We start from the raw sequence: 11,707 nt of genomic DNA on the forward strand, positions 1-11,707 counted from the left end.
TCCAGGCAAAGATGCAGGTTCCAAAGCTGGACCAAGTAGGGAATAGACACACTGGGTCCTGCACACGAGACCAGTAGACAAATCCTTACAGGGCAGGAGTTGGGGGAGGCCTGGAGGTTAGGGAGTAAAAGCAAGCACTCTTTATCCAGTTCCTTTATTTGAGGGGGAGGGCCCCCAGAAGAGGCCATCCACTCCACAAATCCAGGGCCCAAAAAGGTCGTCACAGTCTCTCCCAGCCTAGCCCTGCATCATTGTCCATGGGCAGCTCCTTGGCTGTACATCCTCTGGCTACATCAGGTAGACGTGTCCATCTCAGGGACCTCAGTGGATACTTCTGAGGGCACAGCCAGCCGCTGGGGGGGCACATAGGAGCCCATACCTGCTGCCCTCTCAGCCTCTTCCTGAGTGTAGGGCTCTACACTCAGCTGCTTTAGCCTGGGAGAAAAAAAGAAAAAAAAAAAGAAGTTGGGAGCTGTCCAGATGCGAGCCCTGTAAACCAGGCACCTATCCATCAATCTTCTTACCCCTTCATACCTTTTCTTGTGGTCTTTGGATCGGAGATGGGTCTTCAGGTTGGCGGAATCAATAAAGTACCTCCTATAGGGATGCGGGGTAATAAGAATGAGGAGCTAATTGATGTCTCTCAGGTACGTCTATCTCCCTGACCATATAGTTCATTCCCTGACGCCAAGTTTAGGGTGTGAAGCGATGGGAGGCCCGCAGACCTCGGGTCCCAAGAGAGGAGACACCGCGCGCCCCAGGCCCCGGACCTCACAGCCCCGGCCCATATCACGGACCCTACTCCTCCCAAGGCTGGCCCGGCTGGGACTTACGAGCAGGCCAGACAGCGATGCAGGCCGCCCCCTGGCAGGTCGGGGTCGGGCTGGGCGCCCGGGTCTGGCCGGGGCCATGAGGGAACCTGGGGCCGTAGCTCGCGGTGAATCTCATCCAGGTCTGGCCGCCGCCGCTTCGCCTTCATCTGGCGGGCCAGGGAGTGCGTTCGGTGAGCACCGGTCCGGCGGGAGCGACCCATGGCTGGTGTCGGCGGAGCCGGAGGCCCCACAGCCGACTTGGAAGCTCACGTGCGGGCGCTTCCGGACTGTTCAATGACGCCATGCGACGCCCGGGGGCGGGGCAGGAGGGGCTAGACTGCAGCTGATGACGTCACTCGCGCGGGCCGCGTCTGGAGCGACCCCTGGTGGCCGTACATATCAGTGACGGTGCCCTGGGCAGGGTCCAACAAAGTGTCCTAACTTGTGGGCGTGAGGAGCCTTGCGGGTTGTCGCTGGGGAGGGGCGGGGTGATGCGTGGCCTTGGGGAATTCCTGTGCTTCCCGCAGCCTTGCCTACCCCTATTTGCCTACCCCGCCCTGCAACACCTATTTCAGCGCTATCCTCTGGTCCCATCTTTCCTTCCTGGTTCCCAGATCCTAGACTCCGCGGTGGAGGAGGGGCATGCTTTAAGTATCTCCGGGAGGCACTGAAAAATGTCTGTGATGTGAATAAATTAATAAATGAGCCCTGGCCGGTTTGGCTCAGCGGTTAGAGCGTCGGCCTGCGGTCCTGAGAGACCCGGGTTCGGTTCCCGCTAAGGGCATGTACCTCGGTTGCAGTTTGTCCCCGGCCCTGGTTGGTCGTGCGGGTGGCAGCCACTCGATGTGTCCCTTCATGTCGATGTTTCTCTCTCTCTCTGTTCCTCTCTCTCCCTCCCACTCTACCTGAACAAAAAATGGAAAAATGTCCTCGGGTGAGGATAAAAAAAAAAAAAAAAAAGTAAAAATAAATAAATAAATAAATGAGAGTGAATTAGTTTGGGATTCTGATCTTCATAGAGCTCCCCATGATACCTTCATTCCCTAACAAATCCTCGCCCCTTCTCACTGCTCCCCAGTTATTTCTTCAAGTGTCCACCCCCTATCCACCCCCAGCCAAATCCATGAGGTAGATTGGAAGGGGTTTCCTCCCCAGAGATCACAGTGCTCAGGCATTCTGTCAGACTTAAGAGGGATCACCTCCTCTCACAAGAAAAAGAGGTGCTCATAGGAAGACCTCCCATCTTTGGCCCCCTTTCTGTGAGCCGTGGACCCCCATGGATGGGCTGGCAGCAAAGGCAGAGAGAGAGAGAGATAGCCTGGATGTTGTGTGCTCAGACTGAGGAGAGGGCCAGAGAAACCTTTTCCCATTCACTGGGCCTGGTGCCTTCCAGGCTGACCAGAAGAGCTCAGCAATAATTCAGGGGCTCCAGCTCTTTGGAACCTGTTGCCAGGAAACAGGGAGACAGGCACGTGCATCCCTGGGGAGTGGAATCAGTTTTCAGCCCAGACAAAGCAGTGAAATGTAAGCCCGCAGCACTAACTGGGGGCCTTGGGACCTTCCCACTCCAATTCACAGAGGCTAAGTGGGGAATAGGGCAGGGCCCTGCTGAGGGCATAGCTGGTATGGCTATAGTCATAGGGGCACCAGCGTGGGTCCTGGGTCCAAAGACTTTCGAAATGGACTTTGTGAAAGGAAGAGGGTTTTTCTGGAGCCATTCCAAGAGATCAAATTCAAGTACTCCGAGGCCCAGGAAGGAGGCTTCTGTGGGGAGAGATGTCTTTCTTATTCTTGGCCAATATGGGTCACAACAAGGGGCTGAGGTGACAGAAGCCTGCTCTGTCCCACCCCCACCCTAGACTCCTTTGGATCAGTTCACTTGCTGGCTCTATGCCAGTTGGGGAGGCTGGTGCATCTTTAATGAAGTCACTAGATCCCTGGGACAGGCTCCTGGTCTCACCAAGTTCCTAAAGCCAGACCCAGTGGGTACCCACTGAGCACTGCCTTCCTGTGCCTGGTTGCCAGGCCCATTTCCCCTGCAGCTATGAACCAGGCCTTCTGGAAAACCTACAAATCCAAAGTGCTACAGACCCTGAGTGGGGAATCTGAGGAGGAACTGGCAGAGGAGGTGGGTATCATGCTTGGTGGGTGGGGCAGGGGCAGAGGGGAAACGAGTAAAATGTGCAAAAGGGCAAGGGGCAGGCTGGGAGAGAGGGGGAGAGAAAGAGGAAAGGGGGGGACATGTTTTTGCAGAAGTAATTAGAACATTCAGGGATGACAAGTGGCATGGTGCAGTGTCAGAAAGCCAGGACTTTCAAGAAGAAAAGACTTGGGGAACACTGGAGGAGTGGTCACTGTCTCCAGAGATCTCAAGGGCTGCCACAGGAAAGAGATCCTTCTAGGTCCAGTGGGCAGTGGCCACATAAGGTACACTCAGCTTGACTCAACTTTCCAATGAGCAGAGCTGAGCAGAAGTGGGATGGCTTTCTTGAGAAGTGAGCCCCTGGTACCAGAATAGGGAAAGTGACGATTGTATTCTGAGGGTCAGCATACAGATTAGAGCCACACTTGGACCATGTTTATCCTGACATTAAAAAAACTGAAAAGGCTCTGAAACAGACTTACATCTAGCGGCTGTGATAAGTGGCAATTGTATAAATATGTAGAAGGAGCAGGAATATGTTCTGTGGTATGTGTATGTGAATTAATGTATATCTAGACAGGTTGGTGCCCAGGGCTGGGCATGTGTAGAAGTATTTGTGGGTCAGTATTAGGATTGGCCTCCATATGGGATCCCAAGTTAAGGTGTATGTGCAGGTGTGAACTGGGTATAGGTATTTTCAGGTCTGTACATTTGGGCAGAAGTCTATACCTGCATGGCTCTGGGCAGGTTTGGCAGGTGTTCTGTTTGTATGTTGTGTGTGTTTGTGTGTACATCAGTGTCTTGGTGTCTGTGGATGGGTGGAGAGGTTTTGTGTGCTGTGGGTGGGCCTCTGTGCAGCTGTCTGCTGTTGTATAGGCGCACAAATGTGAATGGTAAAATTGCGTACATGCCCTTGTATTGTATAAGTGCCTCACAGTGCACACAGTCATGTACAAGTGAAGAGCTATAGCCATGTGGAGGCATGCTCATATACAGGTATATCTATATCAGTGTGCATGCCCATGTTCACATGTTTTTGGGTGTGTATGGACATGTCTGTAAGTGGGTATGTATGTGTGCTCAAGGGTCTCTGAAGGAATTTTTCTATACCGGTAATGCATGTGACTGGTAGCTTTGTTTAGAGGAATACCTTTATGCATTTGTGAAGGGTGTGAGAGTACTAGGTGTGTTTAGTTCTGTGGAGTTTGGGGTAACCGGTCTATGTGTATCAGGCTAGCAGTGAGGGAGGGAGTTCCTATTCCTTTGGGGCCTCTCTCATGTTGGGTGGGGGTCTTGTGTCTCAGAGGGAGAACCCAGCTTTAGTGGAGACTGAGACAGCAGAACCGACTCCAGAGGCCTTCAATCCCATGTCACAGTTGGCCCGCCGGGTGAGTTCTCCCTTCTTCCCACCCAGCCCTGGGGAGCCTGGCAGAGGCTGCTGTGGAGTCCTGGGAGGTGGTGCTGTGGCCCTTCACTGACTCCCAGCCTCTTCCTCACAGGTTCAGGGGGTTGGGGTGAAAGGTTGGCTGACAATGTCATCTTTGTTTAACAAAGAAGATGAGGACAAGCTGCTGCCGCCAGAGCCCTGTGCTGACCAGTATGTGTGTGTGTGTTTAGGGTGGGGGGTCTGGGATGGGACTGGGGTCCTCTTTTCCATGGCCTTTCCATATGGTCTATTTGCCTTTCTGACCACTGAGGATTGGGGAGGGCCAGTCCCTGCTGTTTCTGTTTCTCTTAGCAGGAAAGAGGCCAAATCAGCATATCTGGGAGATTAAGTTAGATTTTAGGAAGAATTTACCAGATGTTGGGATTGAGGTGCTTTCTCCGTCCATGTGGGAGAGGTTATCTCCCTGGAATTGGGGAACAGAGCAGAGAACCTTTAGGTGTTTGGAACAGAGAGTGATCCAGATTAGTGGTTCCCAAATACTGGTCTAAACTTTCATCTTCCCAAGGAGCTTGTGACTAACACAAATTTCCAGACTCTCCTTCAAAGATTCTGATTCAGCAGGTGTGGGCTGAGGCCTGGGATCCAGCATTTCAGCAAGCTCCCTGAAGATCTGAGGCACACTAGTTTAGGAGCTAGTCTTACCAGGTCTTTGATGCTGGAGGGTTATCAGGGAGGACCCAGGGCCTCAGTCTTCCTCCTAGCTCTATCTCTGGCACACTTTCTATCTCTGCCCCTTCCACCAGCTGTTACATTCCCTCCTCTCTGACACCCCTCTTCCTTTCTCCCCTAAGGCCCCTGACCCATCCATCACTCCTCTCTGAACTTATCTCCTCTCCCTCCTAGCTCTTGTAGGGGCTTTTCCTACTAAGATCCCACCCCAAGCTGCACCACTGCTCCTTGATTGCCCTTCCCCCTACATTTCCCCACTACCTCCCGAGGACACCCCTTTCACTCCCGCCCCGAGCTTCTGATTTAGACCTTTCTCCTTCCCTTGGGGTCGCTCCATCCGTCCTTCTCCCGGTTCCCTCATTTTCCTTGTCCCCTTTTACCTCCATCCCAGAACTTGACCCCAGTCCCCACCCCACTTCTTTCCCCAGGGTCCACCCTTGTTTTTCCAGACCACCATTTCCAGAGTCTGAACCCGTTCCTCTCCCAGCATCTCGCTCCTCCGGGTCTCACGCCACTCGCTCTAATCGTTGGGCCCCGCCCCTTTCTCAGGGTTCCATCCCCATCTTGTCTGACTGGCGCCTCTGGCTTTCCTCCTCTGGCCTCACCCCAAGTCACTTCCCTAATCCCCAGATCCCTTTCCCGGTTCCTCTGAGCCCACCCCCCACCCCTTGCCTCCAGATCCTGACCTGCTTCCAGTCTCCCCAGCCCCTCCAGTCCCCTGAAATCGCCCGGGCTCCTCTGACCCAATTACTGGTCCCTTGACCCCGCCTCCTCTGCGTCCTCACCTGGACCGCTCCGCCTGCGTCTGACCCCACCTGTCTCCTGCAGCCCTCTGGCTGCGCAGCCCGCCTCGCAGGCGGCGGAGGCGGAACCGCGCGGGCTTGGATTCTGGGACGCGTTCGCCAGCAGGTGGCAGCAGCAGCAGGCGGCGGCAGCGTCCATGCTGCGCGGCGCCGAACCCACCCCGGAGCCGGACCCGGAAGCCGGGGACCCCGAAGCCGGGGACGAGGCTACGGAGGAAGTCGCCGAAAACCCCGAGCCGAGGGAGACCAACTCGGCTGCCGACTTCAAGTGGGGCTTCCTCACCCACAAACTGGCCGAGTTGAGGGTGAAGGCTGCGCCCAAAGGTGACTAGCCCGACGACCGAACTGGGCGCCCACTCCTCCCCTCCAACATAAAAACCCTGGCCCGATAGCCCGTGTGACCGCGTGCTTTTGTCTGGACAGCCGGGAAAGCTGCTTTTGGGTGGGCAATCTCAGGGTGGGGGTCCAGCTGGAGGAATCCTTCCCTCATCTCACAAACATACAGGGAGAAAATGACCAGGGACAGCCCGGGTATCAGGATAGAGGATAGACTGTTAGATTTAGGGTGCAACTTTTCAGGAAGCTGGGGTACCCCTGAGGACAGACTCTATCGCTCTATCCAGCCTCTTTTAATTGGGCAAATGTTGCCTGTGGCCCTACTATGTGCGCTGTCCCTGTACTAGGAGGCCAGAGAGTAACAAGAACTCAGACTATCAGAGGATCTCACACAAGGTGACAAGTCAAGGCTCAAAATATAGGGCTGTACTTGGGAGCTCAGAGATGAGGTCGACTGGAGAATTATATATATAATCTTAGAAGGATGAGTGGGGAGAAAGGGGAAGGTAACCCAGGCAAAAGGGGAACGGTGAACAAAGAGATGCCAAATGTGTGAGGAAGGTAGGTGACCTTGAGTATCTTTGAGGGACAGAAGATAGTGGCAGGATGTGGGGCTGCGGGTTGGCAAAATCTTCATTTGGAGGGTCCCTTTATTCTCAATTCTGGTTCAGCCCTTCAAACCTAATAACTAAGGGGGCGGAAAAACTCCAGGAATGGGGACCTTTTAGACACCGGTGGACCCTAGATTTCTCCAGCAGACCCCTGTCCTAGAACCCCGGTAAATACCCGGTTCCCGGCTTTAGTTTGGACCGACGTGGGGGTCGGTGGAGGAGTGATAGTAATAGTGTGGGTAGGTACTAATTCGGTAGTGGTTATAGCAGCTATCGTTCCTTGGGCACTTCTATGTGCGGGGCACATTGTCATGAGCTTTATAGCTATTTAAAACATATTTTGAACACCCAGGGGTGTACCTGCAGTCCAGAGAGGTTAAATGCCCACCCAGGGAGGGTCACACAGTCAGCCACGAAAAAAACTCACGAAAAACACACTCTCAAACCTTCCCCGCCCCCTTCCTCAACATCAACCTCAGGACTAGCTTAACGTTTTGACTTTATTCAGAAGGTTCTCTGAATTCTCAGCCCAGTCTTCACTCCTCAGATCTGGCCTCCACAGGGGCCACGAGGCTACCTCCTGCGCCTCTGCTGTCTGGACTGGGAAGGGCCCTGAGAATCATTTTGTCCCATGCCCCCATGGTTACTTGGGGAAGCCAAGATCCAGAGCGGAGGGCTTGCCAAAAAGGCAGCCTGCGCGTCGGAAGCAGGGCGTCCCTGCCCGTGTCCGGGTCCAGCCCCGCGCTCACCCCCTGACCCTCCCCAGACCCCAGACTCCCCGGGAGCCCGCTCCCGAGCGGACGCGGTCAGCGGTCACACCTCAGACTCTCGAGGCGGGCTGCGGGCGCGCTGGCAGCCATACAGCCACTGGATGACGCGCGCGTTGCGCTCCACCACCGACACCGGGGGGCGCCCGTCCCGCGCCGAGCCCGCAGCCTCCGAACCGCCGCCTCCGCCTCCCGCATGATCCGAGCGATCCGCGCCGCCATCGCTGGATGTCCAGTCGCTGGCGTCCCCGGAGCCGGGCGGTGGCGAAGTTCCAGGCTGGGGGCTGGCGTCGGTGCCCCAACTCTTCGGAGAGAAGCGCTCGGCACCCAACACCTCCACCAGCGCGCGTTCCAGGCCGCAGTAGTTGAAGAAGCGCTCCTTTTCCGACAGGGGCAGCGAGCACGTGGGGCACAGCGCCGGCTTTCCCGCCGCTTCCGGGGCATCCTGGGGCGCGGCCCAACCACCAGGAGCCGTAGGTCGCTCCGTTGGGCCCGGGCTGCTCGAGGAGGCGTCTCGTGGGGTGCCCAGGAAGAGGCGCCGCACCAGCCCCTGGCCCTTGGCGTTCTCTTTGTTCACCGAAGCCTTGCAGTCCCGCTTCTGGCGGTAGAAGATGAGGGAGTCTGGCCTTGGCAGCCGCCTGCCGCTACCCCGGCGGGCGGCCCTGGGCGTCCTGGGTGATGCAGGGGCCCCCAGCTCATTGCAGGGGTGTGGTGTGAGAGGCCCCAGACCTCCGCGCAGGGCTGGCTCCTGGCGTCGTGCTATCACCTGGTGCGTCTTGACGTACTTGGCTTTGTCGGCCTCCAGCCTTTCCACCGCGCTGGGGGTCCGTCCCCTGGATGGGGTGGAGGGAGAGGACAGGAGCATCTTAGCAGAACTGGGCAGGACAGTGCCCCATAAGCTACTGGAGTTAGGCAGATAGTTAAGTTGCTGAGAGCAATTGGCTGGGGCTTCCTGGGGCCTGCAAGGAAAGAAGCATGGTCAGGGAAGAGTAGATATCCCTGCCCTTCTGCGCACATTCCTGGGAACAGGATCAGCCAGCCACCCCTCCCCCATCCAAGTCAGCGGGTGCCATGCCCAGGGGACAGAGGCTCAGGCTGTCCCTTACCCCCATTCCTCAGAGACATTGGGTAGGGGCCCCCTCGTCACCCAGAAACATGCCCCTTTGAGGGTTGCCCCAGTCTGGCAGCCTGGAACCCATACTCCAAAAGCCACGCAGGCCATGCAGAGCAGGTATCAACAAGCAGGACACTTGGAAAAGGAAATGGGGCTGGTCCCGGCCCAATTCCCGAAAGTGGCCTCCACCGGAAAAAATACCTCTTCCCAACCCAGCAACTTGGAGTCCAAGACAAGGAGGCTTCCCAGCCATAGGCTGGCTCCAGCAGGGCCCACCCTTCCCACCCCGAAGCACCGAGGTCAGGGATATAACCACAGGGTAGGAGCCTCCAGTAATTGCAGCCAACTGCCCTGCCCAGGCCCAGAAGGCCATTGAGAAGAACAGGGCGGTGGTCACCAGTTCATGTCAGCCAGCTACCTGCTATCTACTCTGCCCCTGCCAAGGGAATTCCAGAATGCCCACCTGTAAACATCACCTTATCTACCTCTGCATTTCCAGTTCATAAGAAGGTGACCCTGGACCAGAGAGGAGGGGACTTGCTCAGGGCTTACTGAGAGTTAGGTCCTGGGACTGGAACCTATGTCTCTTGCCTTGCAGTCAGAACTGGTTCAGATTGGATCTCTTACTTGCCTGTCAGAACATCCCTCTTTTTTCTTTCTTGTATTCCCACTGCTATAAAACCTTCAGCTTCCATTAGAGATGGGCCCCCTGCCTCACTAAAAAATTTTCCTTCCACCAATTCTTCCCAAAACCTGCACTCCCAGAAATCTGCCCTCAGGGTCCCTGCCCCCTTCTCATCCTGAGACCCTCTGACCCTTCTCCTCCACCGCCCTTCTGCAGGGGAAAGGGGCCAGGAGGGGTTGTAAATCAAGAGCTGACAGTTTCCTTGGCAGTAACAGAATGGGCCACCCACACGGCACAACACACTCACCCCACCCCTGCCTCCTTACTCCCACCATCCTCCATTCTGTTAAGAGGGACACATCAGTTCTGGGGGCTCAAGGGAACTGAAGTCTGAAGGCAACAAAGGAACAGAACTTGTCAGGGATGGGGGAAGGGAGCCCTGGTGATGGGCCATGGGGCAGAGACCCTGCCAACCCCACCCACCCCAGCACAACCTGTTCAGCTTTACACACACACACACACACACACACACACACACATATTCACACATACCCAGGAAGTAAGGAGAGCCTGACAGTGCCCTCCTTCCTGGCTCCCAAGGACTATACCAGGCAATGGGTCAGATTCCAAGGTCCCAGGAGGGCACTGTGCTTATCTGACCTCATGGATACTCTCACATCCCCTCACCACCTCCTCCTCTTCCCAGCCCAAGTGCAGAGGCTATAAAAAGTCCCTAAACACAGGGACCAAAATAGTCTGCCATCCACTGCTTCTTCCCTGCCTTCTGGGCTGGCCTTGCCCAACCACAGATATTCCACCCTAGATGCCTGGCAGACATCCCTTGGCTTGCTTTCTCCCAGTCCTGGGGTTAGTGGTTTGAACTTTGCTCAAGGCTTCTGCTCTAGATGAGAACTGGGGACTGTGCTCATTGGCTTGGAGCCAGCCTTCCTGCCTTTGAGTCCCCGGGTGCCCTCCCACCCCAATGCTGGGCTCGGGATGCACTCACCTCTGTGTGAGGAGGCTGAATTCAGGGGTCCCAGGGCAGGGCCAGACTGAAGGTAGGAGGGACAGCAGAGACTAGAAGTAACTTTGGTGGCAGCCAAACCTCACTCTCCACAGGAAAAGCTGAGAGAGCCTCCACCCCCAACCCCCCCAGATTAACCCTCCCCTCGCCTTCCTGACCCAAAGCCTGGCCTCCATTAACTCCTTCCTGATCACAGTCTCAGTGTTGGAGAAGACCTATGGACCAGGTCCAGCTCCTTTATTTTATAGACGGTCACACAGGCCCTGACAGGTTAAATGATTTGCATAGAGGCACAGTGAGCTTGGGGCACAGCCAGGACCCCAAACAAGGTCTCCTGATTCTCAGGCTTCCTTCAGGGGCTTGGAGAGGGGCATGCTCTTCATGTGGGGTCAGTCCCTTCTGCTGGGCCTTGGCAAATCCACTTGGTTGGAATGGGAAGACAGAGCAGGGTTCTAATAACTGTGCCTTTTCCCCTCTGTAGCAGGCTTAGACCTGTCCTGGTCCGGGTGTGTGGACGATGTCAAGCCTGCTTTCTGTGTGGGTGAGGCCAGGAATATGCAGCCTAAGGGTGGGGACAGTGGTGCTGCAGACATTCAGGATGAGCCTGTCTCAGCAAGTCTTGATATGAAGGTCACCTGGGAGCCCGTTGGAGGTGCCTCTGCCCAGAGTCCTCTGGTGGCAAAGGGGATTGGCTGGGAAGAGGATAATGAAGGGATGATTCTGGGGCCAAGCCTGGGTCCTTCGGCTTCCTTCCTCCTCTGCCCCAACTTGGGGACTTCTAGAGCTGGCGTGGTTTCTTATCTGGCACCTCATGTCCCTAGAGGAGCCATGTCCCCACAGTGCTGGTACCAGGATGTCTCCTCCCCTCTCCCCAGCAGGTAAACTCTGCAGCTCCCAGAGCTCAAAGACCACTTTCCCTGTCAAGGGGTCCCTGCCCCCCTCTAGCTGGTCACTTTCCACAAATCCCTTTCCCTCCCTTCTAGCACTTTTTAACATTTGCAAAGCACATTCACACCTGTGCTCTCTGATCTCCTTTGTTCCTCCCAAGGACCCTAGACTGGGTGTCCAGCAGGTTAGGGAAACTGGATCTGATAGGGGAGGGACTTATCTGAGTCCAACCCTAAACCCACTCTTTCCATTGCACCCTCTGCCTGTCAAATAGGGTAATGAATCTGAAAACCAGGGGCCCATCTCCTGGTAAGAGATTTTAATTACCTAGTTGAGATTATTATTATTATTTTGTCCATGATAATTTCATATTGTGTTGTTACAACTTTATAAAATGCTTTCATGTACTTTGTCACAAGTCATCCCCAGGACAATATTTTGGGAGGGTAGGTGTTTTTCCCCATTTGA

General features: G+C 55.4%; 3 protein-coding genes across 3 annotated transcripts; 1 reads left to right on the top strand and 2 right to left on the bottom strand.

The window, feature by feature from the left end:
• Window positions 1–1,256, bottom strand: ZNF593 (zinc finger protein 593). The gene is made up of 3 exons (XM_036256851.1): window positions 834–1,256; window positions 535–597; window positions 1–435 (listed from the first exon to the last, which is right to left on the bottom strand). The coding sequence occupies exons 1-3, from the start codon at window positions 1,031–1,033 to the stop codon at window positions 294–296; spliced, it is 405 nt and encodes a 134-aa protein (XP_036112744.1). The 5' UTR covers window positions 1,034–1,256; the 3' UTR covers window positions 1–293.
• A 1,600-nt stretch (window positions 1,257–2,856) lies between these two features.
• Window positions 2,857–6,206, top strand: CUNH1orf232 (chromosome unknown C1orf232 homolog). Its single transcript, XM_036255094.1, has 4 exons — window positions 2,857–2,940; window positions 4,260–4,343; window positions 4,455–4,552; window positions 5,900–6,206. The coding sequence occupies exons 1-4, from the start codon at window positions 2,857–2,859 to the stop codon at window positions 6,204–6,206; spliced, it is 573 nt and encodes a 190-aa protein (XP_036110987.1).
• Window positions 6,207–7,611: 1,405 nt separating this feature from the next.
• On the bottom strand, window positions 7,612–10,432 carry FAM110D (family with sequence similarity 110 member D). Its single transcript, XM_036257359.1, has 2 exons — window positions 10,334–10,432; window positions 7,612–8,547 (listed from the first exon to the last, which is right to left on the bottom strand). Exon 2 carries the CDS (start codon window positions 8,451–8,453, stop codon window positions 7,635–7,637), a length of 819 nt encoding a protein of 272 aa, XP_036113252.1. The 5' UTR covers window positions 8,454–8,547; window positions 10,334–10,432; the 3' UTR covers window positions 7,612–7,634.
• Window positions 10,433–11,707: the final 1,275 nt, after the last annotated feature.

This window comes from Molossus molossus, unplaced genomic scaffold (genome assembly GCF_014108415.1).
Source record: "Molossus molossus isolate mMolMol1 unplaced genomic scaffold, mMolMol1.p scaffold_m16_p_12, whole genome shotgun sequence".
Classification (NCBI taxonomy): Eukaryota; Metazoa; Chordata; class Mammalia; order Chiroptera; family Molossidae; genus Molossus; species Molossus molossus.